Raw genomic sequence first — 22,885 nt, 5'->3', positions numbered from 1 at the left:
GTTAAGACAGGCAGAAGCTGGAAGCTGCTTCCAGCCCAGGAGGAGACAGCCTCCACCCCTGCGTTCCAGAAAGGAGCACCCCCAGGGCTGTCTGTGGTCAAAGTATGTGCTGCCCCCATTCTGCCCAGTATTTTCTTATCTATTACCTTATTTGGCTTTTTGCAACATCTTTGGAAGTATTACAGGTCTGCAATCCTTTATTTGAAACCCTTAGGGCCAGATATTTTAGATTTCCGAATTTATCAGAATTTCCACAAGGGTTATAATGCAGTTATGTATGTTATGAAATAGCCCTAGTAGGGTCTGGGACAACATCAGACATATTAATATTTCAGTAATGAGGAATATGGGTATACACAGGAAGGACATAAAGGCTGCAAACAGCCTCATCTCAGTCGAGCTTAGATTTTCTTGCAGCCAAATGAGTTATAAAATGCTATTCATGTCTCAGAGATTTATGGAGTTTGCAGCTGAAGATAAGGGATTATGGCCTCAACTGTCCCCGTTTTATAGATGAGGAAACAGAAGTCCAGAGGCATTCAGTGACATAGCCAATGTTAATTTCAGATTATTTTAAAATGTGATGATTATAAGTATTCCAACATGATCTGAAACAATCCAAGTACTTATTCTAACATTTATTCAGAGAGGGTTTTGTTCTGAGAGTTTTGAGTCCGTGGCAAAAATGTTTTCTTCCATCCCTGCCTCCCTGAAAGTCTATGACATCTTTGTCCATGTTTCTCAAAATGGAACCCTGGGATTTTAGATTCCTTCTTTGGTTCAGATGAGTGAGTTGTCCAGAATTCATTCCGGTCTCAGTCATGGAGCTGGTTAAAGGGACCACTTTCGTAAAACAGGTAAGCGTTTATTGAAACAACTGTGTATAAAGAGTGGTCCTGAGAAGGAAAGAAAATGCGCCAAGTGTCTTTCAGTGCTTTCCTGGCCCAAGCGCTAAGAGGAATGGTCTTTGGAAAGCAACCAAATATAAACCACATCCGGTGTACCTAGGTGTGACCGAAGTGGACTCTGACTTTTAAAGAACACTGTCCAAATCAAAATGTGCAACAATGTTTAAAAGGAGTTTGCTGATACATCTGGAAGCACTAATTCTCTACCCACCTGCCACCTGTTCCTCAACTATTTCGGTGCCTCAGCAAACTAGATGGTGACCTATAACTCTGAACTGACTCAGAAAAAAATCAGCATTGCTGAACAAATAATGAGCTGAGCGTTAACCAGTCTGGCCTGGTCAGTTTCAGGCCCCTTCCTAACTTGCTATGTTATTGATCATGATTCTGCTTACAATCTTGAGTTTCAATAATTGCAGTTCCTTCTGGATCTATATGTGTGTAAAAGAATTCAGAAACAGACACACAAATCATTGAAAAGGGCCCATTGAAGCTCAACGTATTTTACTGAGGTGCTGTGATACACTCTTCAAAGAACAACATAGAAATTCCATATAATCACAAATATGTAAAACCAGGTTGATGGAAAAAAAACCCACTAATCCTAGATTGCAAAGCGTGTGCGTGCACGTATGTGTGTATAATACAGTATCTATGTTTCTTTTTGTTTTATGTCAGGTTTATTGAGATATTATTTATATGCGTATTAAATATAATTCATCCATTTTAGTGTACAGTGTTGTGAGTTTTGACAAATGTATACATACAGTTGTGTAACTACCATCATAAAAATTAGAACAGTTCCGTAACCCTGAAAAGTTTCCTCCTGTCCCTTTGGATCTGACATCCAATTCCCACCCCTACCCCTAAACCCTGGCAACCATTGATCTGTTTTCTGTCCCTTGCTTTTCTCAAGAATGTCATATAAATGGCATCAGAAAGAATGTAGGCTTTTGAGGTTGGCTTCTTTCACTTTACCAAAATCCATTTTGGATTAATCTGTATTGTTGTACGTGTCAGTCAATTTCTTTTCTTTTTTTTTTTTCCTATGTGTAAAGATTTTTTTTTTACTTTTTTTTTTATTAAGTGATAGTCATTTTACAAAGTTGATTTCTTTTTGTTGCAGTTTGGTATTCCATCGTAGGGAAGTCTCACACTGTGTTTATCCACTCACTCTCATTTTTCCATAACTGTCATTTATTGATAATTCTTATTAAAGACATTAGCATTGTTTCCAGTTGGGTCTTTAGGAATAAAGTTATTATAAGCATTTGTACGTAGGATTTTTGCTCTGAAAATTAAGTCTTATTTCTCTTGGATAAATACTCAGGAACAGTACAATATTTATTGCTTTAAGACAATTAATTTATCAAATTTAATGAGGTATCTATACATATAAAGTAATGAGAAAGGACTGATGATACAATTTTCTGTGAAACTAAACCAAAGAAAATACTTTGCCTAACTTATATTGGTGTTTCAAGTTAAGGTGATGTTATATATTATTGGGCTAATACAAAATTTTCTATTTTACCTAAGTGAGAACTTTGTAGATCAGAGAGTACACTGGGAAATATGATGAAGAAGGAATTTTTCAAATACCAGTTCAGGATTGTTCCCGCTAAGTTACCCCTAAAGACTTGTGGGTAAGAATAAATCAAATCCCACTGTCCTACCTACGTTCAGCTTGAAAATATGTAACATTTAAAATTAGACTTTTTTAAATACAGAGAAATACAAAGAAAAGAAACAAAATATGGCCATTATTTTTACTGCTTATACAACTGTCACTGATATTAAAATATAATAATATGAACAATAATACAATAAGGACAGGTCATTTCACTTTCTGCAAAGATACCTGTCATTAGCAGTTTCTCAACTTCCTTCTAGAAGGGAATAGATATAGATATTAATATAAATATATATATATATATATATATATATTTTACTTACAGAAAGAATCATAGTACACCCAGTGTTGCTCACTGGCTTTTTTTGATAACTTAATAATGTGAATAGTGTGTCCTGAAACCCTTTCCTTATCAGCATATTTATCTAACTCATTCTTTTGATGCTAAATTGTATTTATTCACTGAGTACCAAAATCTATTTAACCAGTACCCCTTACTGATGGACACATTGATTAATTACTACTAGTGTTTTTTATATATATATATATTTTTTGAAGTATGATCAGTTTACAATGTGTCAATTTCTGGTGTACAGCATAATATTTCAGTCATACATACACATATATATATTCCTTTTCATATTCTTTTTCTTAATAGGTTACTACAATATATTGAATATAGTTCCCTGTGCTACACAGTATAAACTTGGTTTTTTTTTATCTATTTTATATACATAGTAGTCACTATCTGCAAATCTCAAACTCTCAATTTGTTCCTTCCCACCCTCTTCCCCACCCTGGTAACCGTAAGTTTGTTTTCTATGTCTGTGAGTCTGTTTCTGTTTTGTAAATAAGTTCATTTGTCTTTTTTTTTTTTTTTAAGATTCCACATATAAGTGATGTCATATGGTATTTTTCTTTCTCTTTCTTACTGCCAGTATTTTTTTTCTATCACACATGTTTCAGTGACCATGCCTGATCATATACTTAACTCACTGTTTTTTATTAGTGAAAGCAAATTAAAATGCTTTTTCTTCCCTGTGGCACCAACTTCAGCTTTATTTCTTAGGCTTTTTAAAAAAATATTAAGACTTGATTTTTAAAAGCAGTTTTAGTTTCCCAGCAAAACTAAAGGGAAGGTAACAGAGATTTCCCTTGCATGGCCTGCCCTCCACACATGCACAGCCCCCTGCCCCCAACTATCACCATCTCCCACCAGGGTGGTACTTTGTTACAATTGATGAACCTACATTGACACATGGTATTCACTCGAAGTCCATAGTTTACATTATGGTTCACTCTTGGTGGTGTACATTCTATGGGTTTAGACAAATGTATAATGACATTTATTCATCATAATGCTATCATATAAAGTATTTTCATAGCCCTTAAATCCTCTGTGCTCTGCCTATTCATACACATCCACCTCCCCACTGCAATTCCTGAAACCACTGATCTTTTAATGTCTTCATAGTTCTGCCTTTTCCAGAATGTCATATAATTGTAATCATATGTGTAGGCTTATCAAATTGGCTTCTTTTACTTAGTAATATGCATTTAAGGTTTTTCCATGTCCTTTCATGGCTTGATGGCTCATTTCTTTTTTGGTGCTGAGTAATGTTTCACTGTATATATCCACCACAGTTTATTTATCTGTTCATCTATGGAAGGACATCTTGATTATTTCCAAGTTTTGACAATTACAAAGAAAGCTGCTATAAATCTCCATGTGCAGGTTTATGTGTGAACCTAAGTTTTCAATTCCACTGGGTAAATTCCAAGGAGTGCAAATGCTGGATCATATAATTAGAGGATGTTTGTTTTTGTAAGAAACTACCAAACCATCTTCTAAAGTGGCTTTTTCATCTTGCATTCCCACCAGCAATGAAGGAAAGTGCCTGCTGCTCCACATCCTCGTCAGCATTTGGAACTGTCAGTGGTCTGGATTTTGGCCACTCTAACAGGCGTGTAGTTTCATCTCATTGTTGTTTTAATTTGCATGTTCTTAATAACCTGTGATGTTGAGCATCTCTTCATATGCTTAACTGCCATTTGTGTCTATTCTTTGGTGAGCTCTCTGTTAAGGTCTTTGGTCCATTCTTTTAATTGGGTGTTTATTTTCTCATTGTTGAGTTTTAAGAGTTCTTTACATATTTTGGGTAACAGCCCTTTATCAGATGTGTCATTTGCAAATATTATCTCTTTTGAAATGCTTTTTAAGTCTTGAAGGGGAAGTGTCCTTATCAAGGAAGAGGAATGGTGGTGTTGATAGTGTTACATCGTAGGTGAACTGAATATGCACCCACAGGCTTCCTGTCATATTTAGCTTGATCTTAGTGATCAGTATCCTTCTCTCTCTCTCTCTGGATGACTGTTCCAGTAATAGGCTCCAGGGTGTCTGGGAGGATATTGGCCTATTGATTTGGTTGCTTTATTGGAGACAGATAAGTTTCACAGATTAGATGCATTGAGCTCAGTTTTCAGTTCCAGACATGTTTATCCATCTCTCCAGCTGGATATCCCTGAGGACATCAAATTCAACCTGTTCATGAATCTGGGTCATCTTTGGTTGTTCCTCCTGCAGCTTCTGTATCTAAGGAGTCACTATGTTTTATCAATTTTACTTCCAAACTATATCTTATATCTGACTTATGTTTTCTATTCCGTTTGTCATTGCCTTAGCCCATGCTTTGTAACCCAGGGTCATCCAGTATAAATAGAAATATGACGTGAGACAAAAAAAGAAAAAGAAAGAAAGACAAAGAAAAAAGAGGACACTAATGAGCTCATCTACAAAACAGAAACAGACTCGCAGACATAGTAAACAATCTTATGGTTACCAGAGGGCAAGGGGGTGAGAGGGGATAAATTTGGGAGTTGGAGATTTGCAAAGGTTAACCACTATATATAAAAACAGATAAAAAACAAATTTCTTCTGTAGAGCACAGAGAACTATATTCAGTATCTTGTAACAACCTTTAATGAAAAAGAATATGAAAATAAATATATGTATGTACATGCATGACTGGGGCATGATGCTGTACACCAGAAATTGACACATTGTAACTGGCTGTACTTCAATTGAAAAAAAAAAGAACTTTAACGAAAGCCATATAGGTAATTTAAAACTTTCTAGTAGCCACATTAAAAAAGATCAAGAGACATAGGGGAAATTAATTTTAATATTTACTTAACCCAATATATATACCCAAAATATTACCACCTCAACATGTAATCAAATTAAGATGAACAAGATTACATTTTGCTGTGTGAGTCACATCTTGGTTTCTTGCTGCACATCTCAGTTAAGACTGGCTGTATTCCGAGGGCTCAATGGCCACCATGTTTGAGCCAATCTCCTTGCCCTTAGCGTCGCTCCATTCTTTCGTATGGTTAGGTCTGTAATACATCATTTCCCTCCCTAGAACCTCTGGTGGTGGGTCTGCAATTGCTTATAGAAAAATGTCCAATTTTCTTACTGTTCAGTCCTTCACTCTGTTATTTCATTTTTATTTTTTCACTATTATTAGGTAGAATTGTTACAATTTGACTGCACATATACAATATATTGCATGTAAATTCATATACACAATATACTGCACATATATTTAAAATTTACATATACATTCCGTATTTTTAAATTTCCCACTATGTGCCAGGCACTGCAGGGTGTTCCCAGGGACAACACAGATATGGTCCCTGCCCCTGAAGAGTGTTCATTCTAATGGTATATAAGGCCATTCCCCTAGCGTGAACTTGAGCCTGTCTTTCCCCCACCTCATTGTTTCCCAAGCAGGTCATCATAATGCGTTTGTAATGAGTGTTTCTTCTGTTAGGCGCTGTGCCCTAAGCTCTCATTTCATCTTCACTGCAAAGTCATGACAGTACCACTATTACCCCAAATTACCATTTCAAAACGAGTTTCAAAAAGAAGGCTGGTCAGGTAAGGTGACTTGCCTACAGACATAACCACTAGCACAGGGGAATCAGCCTCCGGCAGTCTGCTTCCAGACGGGCATGTTTCACCACTGGGCTACCCTGACTGCTTCAGATCCATCCCTTTGATCTTGCTGCTACCTCTGCGTGTGAGGCCCTTCTGCTCCCCCTACCCCCACCCTTATTTGCTGAAGTTACACCAGGATCATTGATGACTCAGTTTCTGTCTACCGTGTCTTGTAGCTTTTTCAGACACCTTCCTATCTGTCCTTTTCCCACAGCTGGCAGCCCCGGCCCCTTCTACCTCTAGCAAAAGTCATCCCAGTGTCTTTTATTGAACTTCCCACAGCTGTATTAGAGTGTACGGGTTGCACTGATGACTTTTTAATTTAAATTTTTTTATTGAAGTGTAGTCAGTTACAACGTGTCAGTGTCTGGTGTACAGCACAGTGTCCCAGTCACCTATATACATACATATACTCATTTTCATATTCTTTTTCATTAAAAGTTATTACAAGATATTGAATATAGTTCCCTGTTCTATACAGAAGAAATCTTTTTTTTTTTAAATCTATTTTTATATATAGTGGCTAACATACAGGTCTCCACTCTGAACTCCATGAGATCAGGAGGTCTGGTGTTTTGTTTTGTTTGTTTTAACTTATCTGTAGGCCTAGCCTACTGAAATAAAGAGGAATAATTTTTTTTCTAATATTTTCCTTTTGTCTTTTTCCCCAGTGAGGTTGCTCTAGTGCTACTGTAAACACTGTTCTAAATATTTTATTTTACTTTTATTTACTTATTTTATTTTTTTGGTGGGAGGGGAGGTAATTAGGTTTACTTATTTACTTATTTATTTTAATGGAGGTACTGGATTGAACCCAGGACCTCATGCATGCTAGGCACTCGCTTTACTACTGAGCTATACCCTCCCCCGTATTCCAAGTATTTTAGTTTTTCCTATAGAATCAGACAACTGGTAACATTTAAATTTCAGCTAGTACCAAGAAGAAGCAATGAAGAGACACACAATTGTCAAAGGAGCCTCTGCTAAAGGGTAAAGGATGGTTCCAGACTTTTCAAAATGGCAGAGAAAATGCTATTTGTCTTTACAAAATATGTCCTGGCTCATCGAGAACTGTTAGGGGAAGATTTTTTTTTTTTGCCTCAGGATGAAGACCTTGTCAAGGGATTGTACCCAAGTCCCTGCTAGTATTTACCTACAGTTCCAGAAACCCAGGAAGTGCCCTGGATTTGGGATACACTTAAGTGTCATGGATTTCACGTGCTACAAGTTCATTGTTAGTCAAGAATTAGGTTCACCTTTGTTTAGCAAATGTTTCCCTGTGCTACATTTTGGGTGAGAATTTAAAATACTAAGAAAACAATTTGCCTTCTAGCTCTTCTGAACATTTTATAGCCGCCTTCATTTGCATGAAGGCGATTGTAACAGATTATCTTCTTTACTTACTTCTTTACATCATCTCAGAATGAGCCCTGGCTGAGCATGAAGTAAGTGGGCAATTGAGAGTAATAAACTCTATATTTCAGATTTTTACTACATTAATTTTTTCTAGCAGTTGGGATTTGAAGTGAGAGGTGGAAACATAGAAGTCACTCAGAAAATCATTGTGGACTCAATAAACCAAGGATTTATTATTATTTTTTTAAGTTGGATTAAGAGGAACTCATTTGCAAGCATGATCTCTTGAGTGTATATATATATATGTATATTTTTTGAAGTACAGTTAGTTACAATGTGTCAATTTCTGGTGTACAGCATCATGTCCCAGTCATGTATATATATATACATATATTCATTTTCATATTCTTTTTCATTATAGGTTATGACAAGATATTGAATGTAGTTCCCTGTGCTCTACAGAAGAAATTTGTTTTGTATCTGTTTTTATGTATAGTAGTTAACCTTTGCAAATCTCAAATTCCCAAATTTATCCCTTCCCATTGAGTATATATTTTTAAGTCCTTCTTGAAGCTGACTACTTAGCTCTGTCAACTCTGGCAACAAGTGTACAGGCTCCTACTTTGCTTCTGTCAGTACTCTGGCCACATCCTCCTCAGCTGTGTCCCAGGATGCTCCTAGGTCTTAACGGAGGTTGGCCTCCCCCTCCCCCCACCACATTCATTAAATTAGCATATGTACAGAGCACCTACAAAGGTCAAACACTCTTGTAGGCATGCTGGTAATTAACAGTGAATGAAACAGACAAAAAAATTACCGTTGTGTTGTGCAGTTCAGAGATGAAGTATCTTTGCATTAACGTACAGTGTCTAACTGTAGGCTTCTTTAAATGGTAGCACAACTGCTCTTTACACAAGTAGGTGAATAGTGTACACCTGCCTAAAAGGAACTCTCTGGGAACTTAAGAAAAAGGGGACTGAGACCCACACCAGGAAGGAGTCAGCCAGCATAATTAACTACCTATTTCTGACAAAGGGCTTTACTAAATATCCCATTTAAGGTGGATAGGATAAGCGCTCCAGACCTACTGTAATATAACCTTTCCTTCCGTAGCTCTTCTCAACTAACCCTTTTATCACCTTTTATTAAGCAGGCAAGGTAATCCAGTTAACAAACATGCCTATAATCAAGCATGCTACGTGTCAGCCACGTTTACGGATGGAAATTCACTTAATCCTTCAGTGACCCTGTGTGGCAGGCACCATGGCCAACTCCAGCTGGAACTGTGGGTGTTTCAGAGGTGCCCCAGAGGGTGGACTGTAGTGTGGGAGCCGCCGTGGTGGCCGGTCAGGGGGAAGCACACGAGGATTCCTGACCAGGAGCTGGGGTTCGTGCCTACGGAACTGAGAGGAAAAAGAAGACTGCAGCCCCGTTAGCTTCCGTGGGGCTCCCGTGAGCGTCCTTGGAAGGGCTGGCGCGCTTCTCCCCTCCTGCCGCTGGAGAAGCCGGTTAGGAGCTAAGCGCGGTGGCGACCCCCACCCACTTCCGACTAGAGAGACGAGTCACACACTTAGTTTCGGTCAGTTGAGGTTTTACAAAGAGGGGCGGGCCTCCGGAAGCGGTGGCGTGGCGGGGTGGGGGTGTTGCGGAGCCCCGAGAGCCTCCGATTGGCTGGGGCGCGTCCGCCCCCTGCGGCCCCCCGGCCCCCTCCCCGCGGCCCGGCCGCCGAGCCCGCGGGCGCGCCTGGGAGGCCCGGGGGCCGGCCCGGCCGGGGGCGGGGCGCGGGAGGCGGGGCGCGGGCGGGGCCGGGCGGTGACGCGCCGCAGCCGCCCCGCCCCCGGCCTCCGCAGTGCCCTCCTCCCCGCCTCGGCCTCCCGCTCGCTCAGTGCTGGTTCCACGTCCCAAGCCGCGGCCTCGGGCCCGGAGACAGGCAGCCCCGCGGCCGCCGCGCACGCGCCCTCGCCTCGCGCGCACAGCTGTCCCCACGCGCGCGCCTCGCGCTCGGACGCACGTTCGTTTCCCCTTGGGCGCTCGGCTCTCGGCGGCGGCGGCGGCGGCGGCAGCGGCGGCCAGACCTCGCGGGGCAGCACCGGAGCGGCCGCCGCGGGCTGGAGGGCCGACCATGGAGGCGGACGGCGCCGGCGAGCAGATGAGACCGCTCCTCACCCGGGTAACGAGCGGGGTGCGGGCGCCGCGGGCGGCGGGGCTCCTCGGCGGGGGGCGCGGCGGACAAAGGCGGGGGCCCGGCGGGAGCCGCGGGCCGGCAGCTCGCCCGGGTCCGGCCCCCCCATCGCCCGGCGGCCGGCGCGCCTGGCCGGCCCCTTTGTGTGGCCGCCCAGGGCGAGGGGGCGGGCGGCGCGGCGCCGAGGAGGCCCGCGTGGGGCGGCCGGCAGCGCGCCGCGGGCATCCCGGCCGCCGCGTCCTGGGCTCCCAGCATCCGGGGGGACCCGGGCACCCCGCGGGGTCCGCCGCCCAGCAGCCGGACCGGCGCTTCCTTCTCCCCGCAGCGCTCGCCTCTCGTTCCCGGGCGCTCTCCCTGCCCGCGTCCCGGTTCCGGTGGCCTTGGCGCTGGAGTTGAGGTTAGCCCTTCGGAAACCCATCCTCTTCTCCCTCGAAGGAGGAGCGCGGCTCCACCTGTCTAAGCCCTAGGCGGTGGGTAAGAGCTGGGTGAGGCTTCCCCATGTGTCCCGTCTCCCCTCCAGCCCGCGGTGCGCTTTGTTCGGGGACTTGTCCGGCCGCGTGGACGAGCCGCCTGCCTTCGCGGCCAGGGCTACCTTGCGTTGCTGGCTCTGCCTGGTCCGCCTCCTCCTCCTCCTCCTCTTCTGGCGAGAACCGAGGCCTCGTCCTGCCGCAGGCCAAATAGAAAGAGGAAGGTGTCCGTTTTCCTCCGAGGCGGCTTCGGCTTCGGCTTCAGGGTTAGAGGGGAGTGGGGGTGGGCTTTGCAGAGGTCGCTGTTCGCCTCTGGGATGCTGGACACGCGGCCCGGGCTCCTGAAACTGACTTCCTGCTTTCATGTGGGATGCATAGGTCCCCACGGCTCTGATTCTTTCCTCCCTTCATAGTTCTTGACTCGAAGAGGGAATAGAGGTGTTCGAAATTTTCCGACTTCCAGCTCTCACTTTGTGACCAGCACAGGAGGGAAGGTGGCAGTGAAAAATTTCCAGTCTGTCACAACTAACGGGAAAATTGCTTTTCACGTGTTTTTATTCAAGAATTTCACTGACTTTCCCCCGCCTCCACCTCCTGTCCTTTTAGAGATGACTGTGAGGGCCATGGAGACTAGCCGTTCATCATTTCAGTATGTTCTATAAATTCTCAAAACGTGGAGAAGAACTTAGTCTCCAGACAGTGAAGTCATTTAGCAGTGGTTTTGGGGAAGAGTCCTCGTGGTGATGGTAATGGAATGCTGGAAACTCGTCTGTCCTAAGGAATCTTCTGTAAATCTTTGTGTGGCCTTTGAATACACTGTGTTTGAGATGTATTTCTTAACACCTTCTCTAACAGTGTGTATCAGGTACACTGGGCTGTTCTTAAATTTATTTGCAAATTTTCACTTCAGTAAAGAGTGTCTGCGTTTTCATGAAGCTGGGGAGAAACTATGATATGTTCTCAGATTTGCCTCCTTAGCTTGCGGAAGCAGCTTATGGATAATGCCATTCCCTTCCAAACCATTCATTCATTCATTGTGATAACACTTACTTAGAACTTATCCTGTAGTGCCCAGTGCAACAGAACCAGCTCTGCTCAAAAGAGGGAGACAAGTGACAAAGAGATTATCAAACATGTTATTAACCGAATGGCAGGGGAGCACTTTGGAGGGATATACCTCTTAAATCTTGGGAAGATAAGACTTGGCTACAGTAACCATGTATACACTGATAATATGAATCAAATGTAATAAGCAGTCCTACGGTCTAAAGAGTCAATGAGAGAACAGGAAAACTGTTGGTTTAAGTAGTAGAGAACACTGTCACTTGAAAACTGGAAAGAGAGAGACTATTGGCATTGACAAAGTTAACTCCTTCCTCACTGGTTTCACCTGGAAAGTGAAAGTCATGGAAGCGGAAGACTATGATACTCGTTAGTCATAATTCCTGCAACTCCCAGCCAGCTGCTTAGTGTAGTCAAAATAAGGTAGAATAAATTTATTATTCATAAAATGCTATCTTAGGTATATAATCACGCAAAATGTTTTGAATAAATTGGTGGCAGTTTGCATTACTCTGAAACTGGAGCCCCTCAGTTTCCTCATTTAGGTGCTAAGGTTTCTTCTGCCCTTAAAATTCTGTAGTTTTCATTCATCATGGGTCTGGGATAGAGTGGAAAGTAGCTTATTGAGAAATGCAATTTTTGTTTGCTGTGTTACAAAAACTCATCATCACGGGCCTCCCTGAGAACTGGTTTGAACTGTCATTCTTGTTTTCTGGTATAGAGTAAATCCTGTTACAGTAAATATCACTGTTTAGCAGTTTCCCGGGTTTTTCAGATGTTCTAGTTTTAAACAGTGTGCGATTTAACAGAATTCTGTTAATAACTGTTACATGATTTCATTCATTTTACAGGTATCTATTCAGTATCTCCTCCGTGGCAGGGGATATAGGCAAACAAGGTGGACAGAACCCTAACCTTGTTGAGTTTGTCATGTGTAGTGATTTCAGTGATAGTATTTGCATTCCTGCTAATTCCTTTTGTGAGTGGCAGTTAAGACATTTTCATGAGCCTGTTAGAAATACTCTTATAAAAGTAGTTGGTAGAAATGAAAGATATTACCAACCCAATATGAATTCCATGGTAATCGTCAGTGAGAGTGTTTGGCAGATCTGGAAGTATGCGGTTCTTTGGGGATCTCTGTGGCTAGGTATTGATAGCTCTAGAGATATTATGCACCCTAGGCATATTATCAGGATTTTAGTTCCCTTTTTGCCTTATAGTTGGTATCTCTGGGCCACCATCCATAGAAGTGTGATAAAGGGAGAAACAGCTAACCTGTCATCAGTCCAGATGAAACCGTGAGACAGCTGAGTCGGGCTGAAGAATTGTTTTACTTGGTAATTGAGCCTGGGACGTACACAGGTTTTCTTCTAAGAGAACTTAAGATGTGAAAATAGAGTGTTTTGTTACACTCGCCGACTCCTGTTACTTGAGTAGGTTAAAATCGAAAGCCAAAGTAACCTAGTGTTGGAGGAACCCGGTATATTATTTTGGTGCTTTGTGGTGGACTCAAAACCTCGCTGCTTGTGCTTGTCAGCATCCTGTGATGGGTTGCTTTTCTTCCTCTTTCCTTCCCCTTCTTTCTCGCTGTATTTTACTGCAATTTGATCTTAAAGTCGATAGTACCTGCAATTCGCAAGATAGGCCATTTATATTAGGGAACATGCAGGTGATTCCTAGGGTTAAAATTACAAATTATTCATTGTGGCTTTTGACTCATATTATCGCTTCCTCTTACTGATTACGGATTCTTCTGTAGTTAATCAGTTTTTATGCATGCATTATTTCCAGATTTTGCAAGAAGCATGTCTCAGTAATAAAGATCAGTGCTCACAAATGTGAAGATTCAGTTGGCCGTCTCCCCCTCCTTTTTAGTCCCCTGTTTAACAAGTAAATTTTTGATTCCTATACAAAGTGGGTAGCTCTTCCAACATTCTAACTGACAATGAAGTTTGCCTCTGTTTTTGTAGGCAGACAACTTCGTGTATTTTGTTGAGTGATACTCATTGAATTTTACAGCTTGTGGAGACTTTTAGGATTATTGGTAATTACAGCAGACCCTTGAACAGTGCAGAGGTCGGGGGTGCAACCCTCCACGCAGTCGAAAATCCACATAGAACTTTTCCAGTCGGCCTTCATCTCCATGGTTCCACATCCACGGATTCAACCAATGGCAGATCACATAGAACTGTGGTATGTAGTTATTGAAAAAAAGTCCACATATAAGTGGAGTCCTGGAGATCGAACCTGTGATGTTTGAGGGTCAGCAGTGTAACGGTAAACCATGAGGGGGTCTGTCTGTGGCGGGCTAGGTTGGCAGTGCTCCTACTGACAGTCTCCCTGAGGGCGGAGGCCTAGCCGACTGGAGTAGAGCTAGATTTCTGAAACAGTGACTTTTTCCTCACATGGGCTAGACAGTTTAAATGACTGCTGTAAAATGAGAGTGGCCAAATACATCCAGAGAAAAATATAATTCGAAAAGACATGTGCATTCCAATGTTGACAGCAACACTATATGCAATAGCCAACTTACGGAAACAACCCAAATGTCCATCGACAGGACTGGATAAAGAAGATGCGGTGTATTTATACAATGAAATACTACTCAGCCATAGAAAAAATAAAATAATGCCATTTGCAGCAACATGGATGGACCTGGAGATCATCATTCTAAGTGAAGTAAGTCAGGAAAAGAAAAATACCATAGGGTATCACTTATACGTGAAATCTAAAAAAAAGACACTAATGAACTTATTTATAAAACAGAAACAGACTCACAGACATAGAGAACAGACTTATGGTTATGGTGGGGAAAGTAGGTGAGAAGGGATCAGTTGGGAGTTTGAGATTTGCACCTCTTGGGGAGTGATGGAAATGTTAGCCATCTTGATTGTGGTGATGGTGTCATTGGTGTAGACATTTATCAAAATTGATCAAATGATACATCTGAAATATGTGTAGTTTACAGTAATCATACCACAACAAAGGTGTTAAAAAAAAAAGGTGAGTGTGGTGAAACACTTTTTTTCAGAGCTTGGTTTTGAAAGATAACATGATTATGATATTGATTTGAATTTTTTATCTGGAGCTAATGTGCCACTACAGAAAGGTTCTAGTTTGGCTATTTTAAGCAGATTTTCAGATTTTCTCCAAAGAGCTTATTTTTAAGTATTTTAATTTTTCTTTAGCCATAGTTTGGATTTTAATAAGTGTATTTAGACCAGTTTTTTTTGGGGGGGTGGGGAACAGTATCATAGTGAAAGGTAAAACACAGTCCACCTTTCATAGCAAAATAGAAAAGATGCATTAATATTTTAAATATCCTTCCTTTTTCTTTGTAGAGTGTTACGTCGAACGGTGTGGTTTGGTCCTCATTCTTTCCACACGTCAGGCAGTATAGAATCATCCTCTCTCTGGATTCTAGCACTGCTCTCCTGCTTTCTGTCAGTTTGCTCCATTTGGAGAGCTGTTGAGTTGCATATTATCTGTGATTAGGAACTCTGGGGCATTGGATGTATCTTGGCAAATGGATTCCCTTGTGCAAGATGCCTGTACTCTTTTAAAAATTTTTTTTTTCTTAATTTTTTTTTTCTTTGCCTGTACTCTTAATAGAGCCTAAGAAGGGAAAAGATGATACTTAAAGTCTTTTTCTTCGCATACTTTCCCATTGCGTGTAATTGACCCTTGGTGCTTTTGTGCTTGGTGCCCGCTCTTTTATATACAGAATATTTTCAGCCTAATACTACTCTTTATTCTGGAAAAATCCTGAAAATACTCACACAGAACTCCTCTCCCCTTAGGGATTGCTGTATTCAGCAAAAAAAAAAAAAAGGGAATAAAGCAAATTTACGTCTAGTAGACTCTCTCTTCCCATTGAGTTCTGTGGTAGTGCTGGAGAAGTTTCTGTGAAGTCCTTAAGAAACAAATTTTTATAAGAATTTAAGTTAGAAGTTCCCGGTTCAATCCCCCATAGCTCCATTAAAATAACTAACTAACTAACTAACTAACTAACTAACTAACTAACTAACTAACTAACTATAAATAAACCTAATTACTCCTCCCCCCAAAACAAAACAAAACAAAACAAAACAAAAAGAATTTAAATTCGAAGTTCCTGTTTTATTATATTTTGGCTACTGGGCTATTATCTTGACTTAGAAAACACCCTTTCTTTTTCAAAATTTTTGCATTTTTTAGTATTTGCTGTGGGTGGGTGGGGTTCAGGGGAAGGGAGGGAGGAGGGTCTGAATTTCAGCAGGTGCAGCTTTGGCACTAGGCTGGGTGAGGGGGGCCTAGGCTGGGCCTCCACCCGCACTGGCTCTCTCCTCTGAGTGCCCCTCAGAACCCTCAGATCCAGATGTGGTGGCCCTGCGTGTATCACCTTTTCAATTCAGTACCTCTTCTCTCCAGATCACTTCCCTAACTGGACTCTAATCATGCTTGGGGATTCTCTGATCTGCATTTAAAACCCTAGAATTCTTTTTGTTTCTCCTGGGCATTCACACGGTCGTGTTTGTATTTGCTGCAGAATTATATTTCTAGTCAATACTACTGTCTAACTATGAGATGTATTGCGTTTTTCAAATCCCAGAGGAGCTTCCGTATTGTATAAGGTGAATTAAAGATCAGCTTTCTTAATCCTGATGTATTTATTTAAAATCAGAGACACCTGTGGAGAAACCAGACCACACCTGTTGTAATAGTTCTCACAGTTATTCAATAGGATTTCCTTTGCTTGATATTGTTAATTGTTAAACACGATCCCTTTGAGTAGACTTTATTCGCTTTGCACCAAGGAGCATCTCATGGTGAGTTCTCTGCTGGGTTTTCATTAGCTTGGCACGAAAAGTGCTCTGAACTCTGCCCTGGCACTTGGGTATTAATGGTGCCATAGATAACATAGCATTGCTTATTTAAAATTGCTTCTGAAATGGACATGCCCCTGGGGACCGTGGAAGGGGCTCGGGGGTCCGTGAGTCACCAGCAACTGAAAAAATTTAAGCTTGTATGCATCCTTTTCTAGGAGAGGATCAAATAGCTTTACATTCAGACCTCAAAGGGGTTTATAATCCAAAACACAGCTAAGGCCTAGTCTAAAATTTAGCTCAGCTTGGTTTTGTGCCTTCCTTAAAAGTTCATGGTCTTGTATTTTGCCAACTAGATGACAATAATTACTAACTTCACCCCAGTATTTGCTAAAGTTTGTTTTGCAGAACACTGTACACCTGTTGAAGGTTTTGCCAAAGAACCATTCTATAGCCGAATAAGTTTGGGAAATGTCACTTGGTATACTTTTGGGAGATTCACAGTGGATAATGGTGTATTAAAGGCTCTGAGAAATCCTGTAATAAACACAGTAAGCTTTGATGGGGAGAGGATGCAGCCATGTGAGGTAGACTTTTCTGATGGTTTTCTTACAAAATATGAACAGTAGGTCACTAACGTGTTGTATTATAAGTCTAAGAAAGCAAATCCTGTGGTATCTATAATTCACTTTCTTGCAGTAATAAGAGAGATTTGAAAAATGTATCACTTAAGAAGATGCTTTGGAAGCAACATAACAGGTCACTGGGTGAGTAGATCATGGTATGTCCACACAGTGGGATTCTCCAGCTATGAAAAAGAATGAGATGATCTCTTTGTACTGATGTGGCGAGATCTCTAGGGTAAATTGATTTTAAAAAACCGAGGTGTGGGGTCAGGAGATACTGTTTCGTGCCTTTTCTCTAAGTGGGGAGTAAGAATGTCTGTTTGTATTTATTAGTATTTGTGTAAATACACTGGAAAGATTACCGAAAAATGAGTGAAGATGATCGCCACAGAGGGTGTGAGGGACCAGGACTTGAGGCAGGAGTGGAAGCTAAACTTTCAGTATAGTCTGGATTTTTGAACCATGCAAACACATTTTAGTGAAGCAGGATGACTTCTTGTTTTGTGCTGTGTCATGGGTTGGCATGAGAGAATTGTATGTCGATAACAGTCTAATGCGTTGTGACCTACTTAACTTTTCCTGTCATAAAGATACCACATAAATACGGGGCAATACCCAGCTACCAGTAAGATCCCATGCTCCGTGCCTGGCAGTGATATTAAATGTTCGAGTCCCTTGGAGGTTTTGAGTTTGCGTGTTCCTGACGTCCGGATCCTTCTCTCGCTTTCAGCTCCTTCCTGCCCAGGGATTTAGATTAATGAGGAGTGAGTGGAAGGTAGGATGTGGGGAGAGACTGAGGTGCTGTTGTAAATAAAAGGGCCTTAGGCCTAAGGAAGTAACTGCTTGGTTTTTTATATGTATGTCTTTAAACTTAGAATTTTCATTTGTGATTTTTTTTTTATGTTTCCCTTTGATTGAGGATCATACGTATTTAAAAACAAATTGTCCAGATTAATTACATCTGTTGAGATCACTGTGGCACAGTTGCGGGGGGCTCCCTTCACGTTGCTTTCCTGTTTTCGCTCCAGAAAGCACCAGTGCCGTGTGGCTGGTTTCTCCTGGAGCTGTGCCACTCGGCGGGACGGAGGGGACACGTCACTGTAACTGCAGATCCCTCGTGGTGTTGTATGTGTTCCACGCGAGGTTCCCGGCATTGAAAAAAACCAGTTAAACATAAGACTACAGAAACGATTTCCGGCGAGCCAGTTTTTAGAAGCCTGTAACTTGGGAAAGAGAGAGAATCATTCTCTCCCTCTCCTGAAAGTTTTTTTATGTTTCCATTGAAGATAGAGCTCAGCGGGGTTCTTCCTGAGCCTAAAGCATCCCGGGCAAAACAGTGGAACCCCACGCAAGGCTCTGCTCATTCCTCCTCCAGTCCTGGGTCACACCAAGCAGACGAGAAGTCTTTGTCTTCATGGTAACACCACAGTTAACCTTGTGGTTGGACAGCGTCACGTGTGTCACACGGATGTGAGTCACTCATCTGGGGTTTATGGTTTGGTCCTTGCGATGGCTGAGCTGGAGAAGAGTACCTTTTACCATGAAGCCCATTGCACGGTTTTACTTGGGTAATAGTTGAAAGCTCTGGTTGCTTCAGAAAGCTGAATTAGCTGTAGTTCTTTGTCTGTATTTAAAAGCTTTTATTACTGTAACTTTTGTGAATTAGTTGCTAATATTATAGACATGAGCCATTTTAATGAAGTTTGCCTCTTTGCCTCTGGATTCTCTGAGGGCAGGGATAGAGTTTTTCTGGATCATTGCTCAGTCCTCAATTAGGTCTATTCTTGGTTTTAAAACATGGAAGACAATCAGTGAATATTTGTTCAGTGAGTGAATGTTAGGATAAAACCATGAACTCTGTAAGATCTGAAGTTGGATATATTCCTAGTTAATTGTTTGATCAGTTAATGAATTATGTAACTTTTATTTGTGATGTTACCTTTAACAAAAAGACTCCTGCTCTGCTTGGTTTGGCCGCCAGTGGGAGAGACTAGAATGCTCTTTTCCTTGGTTCTGTTGAGGGGGAATATTGAATAAACAGTTTGGATTGATCCCAGAGTAAGAGGGCTTAACATATTTTGAAACCTGAGATAGGATTTTAGGCAAGTGAGCATCAGTAAAATGAAAATTTTATGACTCTTAAGATATTTTCGTGCGTTTCAAATACATTTATATTGATTGTTGGAAAACCAGCGGGTATTTTACTTATTTATCAATACTTGTTTTATGAAAATCAGTGACTTTCAAAGTATATGATTACAGCCAATGGCAAGAAAAGGGATCTCAGATCCAGGTACAATGTCAGCTGTTACACATACTGGTTTAATATTGCACTGTTTCTCTTAATTCTTCAGAGTTATTACTTGTGTAACAAAATTTTTTTGTTCATCTGCTTTCAGTTTTATGGTTTTGAGGTTCATGGACCCTCGTCCTTCCTGGACTGTCTCCCTGTCTTTGCAGCCCGTGTGTCAGTATTTGTACAGGTGCTGGGACTAACCAATGCATCGACTCGGTGGAGTCCTTCAATACTCTGTATTTATTTTTGTTTTCCTTTCATTGTTCCCAGGTGACCTCATGACATGTTCAGGAGGGACTTCCTTATTCATTTTGGCGCGTGCGTTAGCAGTGTCCTCAGTATAAGGTTCTGTTCTGAGCCTGTTTATATCTGGACAACTTAGAATAAGACTCTTTCAGACTAAAATTGGCCTCCATTTGGTCTTTCATCTTTATTCAATAATGGAAAATTCACTAAATAACACAAGCCCAAAACCTCTTTTTCAAGACAAGGTAAAATTTGGAGGTGGCCCCTGGTGTAACAGGCGTGTGCTTGGGTTTCAGACACACCTGGGTTCCCTGTCCCTAATCTGCCACCAGGTGGCCTTTGGGCAGCTACCATCTTTGAGTCTCATTTTTTTCTCATTTGTAAAATTGAAATTATTGGGCTTACTCATCTTGTGTTCATATAAAATATCTCATGTACCAAAGTTCTAAGCGTTAGTGTATGTATTGATGGAAGAAATAGATAGAAAGTAGAGAGTCTTATTAACTCCCCTTAAACCTGGCATTGAGACATTCTGGTTAACTCTGCGGAGAGGGGCTGTGTTTTAGGAAGGACTCGGTTTTCCTCCTGTGTTTTTCATTTGCTCTCACTGCCACCCTCACAGCACTTCTGGTTTTCCCCACACCACGCAGTTCTGAGATGCTCGCTGAGTGCCCTGCAGTAAGGATGTGACAGAGGATACAGGTGAACGTCCAGGTGAAAGAGGCACACAGGGCAAGGTGTAGGGGGAGGCGTCCGGAGCCTCCATAGAAACCCCTCTCCCAGCACCTGCATGTGCTCAGGCACCCGGAAGCTCTCTGCACCCCACACTTCTGGGGGTTTTGTGGAGGCACGGCAGTCATTAAATCCATTTGAGCCCCTCTCCCCTGTCTGGAGAATGGGGGGTAGGGCTGAAAGTTCCAAGCTTCTCATTGTGGCCTTTCTGTTTCTTCTGGTGACCAGCCCCCACCCAGGAGCCCTCCCAGAGTCACCTCATCAGAACAAAAGACACTGCTGTCACCCAGGGAATTCCAAGGGGTTTAGGAGCTCTGTGTCTGGAATGGGGTCAGAGACCAAATATTAGAACAAAAGATGCTGCTAGAACTCTTGCCATGTAGGAAATTCCAAGGGTTTAGGAGCTGTGCGCCGGGAACCAGGGACGGAGACCAACGTATGTGTTCTTGTCTCTTATCTCACAGGTTAGATGATAGTTTATTGTCTTAAGCCTCAAATTTAAAAGAATATAATTATATTTCGACAAAATGCTTAGAAGTTTAAAGCATAATATAATTATTTTTCTTTAAATAGTTTTAGCCATTTGACAAAACATTTAAAATGTGATATATGTCTCTCCTTTCAAAAATAGAGTACAGATCATTAACTTGCTTTGGGCTAGTGGGTATTTTTAATCTTACCTTGTTTTAATTTTCTTTTGTCATTGAATTTCTTATCTGCTATAGATTCCGTATAGATAACAAAAGAAATCACATAATTAAAAGTGGGATTGGGAGAAGGGTTTTCTGTCACTGGCACCAGTTTTGCCTCCTAAGATGGGTGGTCTTCTGATTTTTGGCTTGTCCTACCAGCTCAGTTCTGTCTTGATGACATTTTACTGTATTTTCTTGTTAGTGTTTGGATTTCAGAATTTAGTCCGCAGAGTACTGCAATGCAAAAGAGTTTATTAGCACACTGCTTGCCAAAGTAGGTACCTACTCGTTACCCTGCTGAGGCTTGATGATAAGAAATCATACTTTATAGAGTTCATAGTTTTCTCCTTAAATCCGTCATTTACATTTTTTTCTGTTATCTGAAATAATAGGAATGTATTTTATTGGATAAAGTGAATGTTCTGAATTTTGTTTTGCATATACATACACACATTTTATATAAGTTTATATATTTATTTGAATCATTGGATAATTGAACAACTTAGAGATACTTAGGAATTTTCAGATTAACTGTGTAATGGATTTTATTGAGTTAAAATAGTCAAGTTTCCATTCCATTTTACAAACGTGATTTCTCGAAAAGATGGGAGTTTTAAAGTAGTGCAGTGTGTGTTAAGGAGATCAGGACGGACTTTATTAACTGCACTTTTCTTAGATTGATGTTTTCTTACCTACGTTTTTCAGGCTACTGCACCTCTTTTTTAAAGACACTTTTGACAGAGGTAAGATATAAACAAATAAAAGTAATTTAACCGATTAGAAATCAAAATGGAGTATTTTAACGTAATGATCTCACAGCAGAGTATGGGTTCCCCCAAGTTAGAGTTCACATTGGAGGTGTGATGAGCAGAGGTGGGAGGTAAAGGAGTGAGGGAAAGGATTTTTAGATTAAATTTCATCATTTCAGATCACAGTTGAAAAATGCCAATTGTGTATTTTACAGAATTGCATCTACTCAGTTTTTGTGTGTTAACTTATTTTGCTGTCCTCTGCTGGTTGCGTTAATTTAGCAACAAATGGGTTGAGAAGGTGAAGTGATGAATATTGAGTGGACTAGCCGGGAAGGGCTGTTTTATACTTGAAATACCAGTGCTGCTTCACTTTTGGACGTCCAGTAGGGGCAGTTTGAGGTTACAGTTTGGTGGCAGTGAGGTTCAGATCACTGGGGATTGTGTCTTCTCCCTGTGTCCGCAGTAGACAGAGAGAGGTGTGTGATGGAGGTGTTCACTGAGAAAATTTTGTAGGAAGCCACCATGATAACATTCTCACCTTTATTTTCCAAGCAGCCTCAAGCGAAGGGTCTGTACGTCGTATTAAGTGAGCATCGGTAGACTAATTTGGATTGGGCCTGTTGGGTAGGGGCCGAGGAATGCCTTGAATCACTGGTATTGCAGCTTTTATCTTAGCTTGTTGTCCGAAATAAACAAGCTGACCTGTGGTTTGCAGAGCGCAGGCCTAGGGTCTTCAGTGAGAACTTTCCTACTCACTGTGTGGGTCGTGAGTTACAGGTTTAACTTGCTCCTTTTCGCCTTGTCCTCCACTTTTCAAAGTAGCCATGGAGCTAAGACCCTGAAAACCTGTGCTCGTCCAGCTTTTCAAGTAGAAATCCTCCTCGATGTTTCGTGGGGTTAGCCATCATAAATTCAAACTGTCCTAAGGCGACAATGCGTTTAATCCATTTAACCTACATCGTAGCTTAGCCCCGCCCACCGTAGATGTGCTCGGGACACTTCCATTGCCCTCCAGTTGGGCACAGTCATCGCCAAGCCTAATTTATAATAAAGCATTGAAAAGTAGCTCATGTAGTGTATTGAATGCTGTTCTAACGGTGAAGAGCAGAGTGGTTGTCCGGGTCC

General features: G+C 41.5%; 1 protein-coding gene across 3 annotated transcripts in view; it reads left to right on the top strand.

Moving 5' to 3' along the window:
* Nucleotides 1-9,779: 9,779 nt before the first annotated feature.
* The window catches only part of SLC4A7 (solute carrier family 4 member 7), a 110,906-nt gene continuing 97,800 nt past the window's right edge, over nt 9,780-22,885 (top strand). For 2 of the 3 annotated variants that reach the window (XM_072940892.1, XM_072940894.1), the window contains exon 1: nt 9,780-10,070. In XM_072940892.1, the coding sequence (XP_072796993.1) occupies nt 10,023-10,070 (48 nt within the window). In that variant the 5' untranslated portion in view covers nt 9,780-10,022. Of the gene's footprint in view, nt 10,071-20,725; nt 20,753-22,885 lie in introns of those variants that run through there. The other variant, XM_072940893.1, reaches the window with a different exon arrangement.

The sequence above is a fragment of the Vicugna pacos genome, chromosome 17 (genome assembly GCF_048564905.1).
Source record: "Vicugna pacos chromosome 17, VicPac4, whole genome shotgun sequence".
Taxonomy (NCBI): domain Eukaryota; kingdom Metazoa; phylum Chordata; class Mammalia; order Artiodactyla; family Camelidae; genus Vicugna; species Vicugna pacos.
This window is presented reverse-complemented; position numbering and strand designations above follow the sequence as displayed.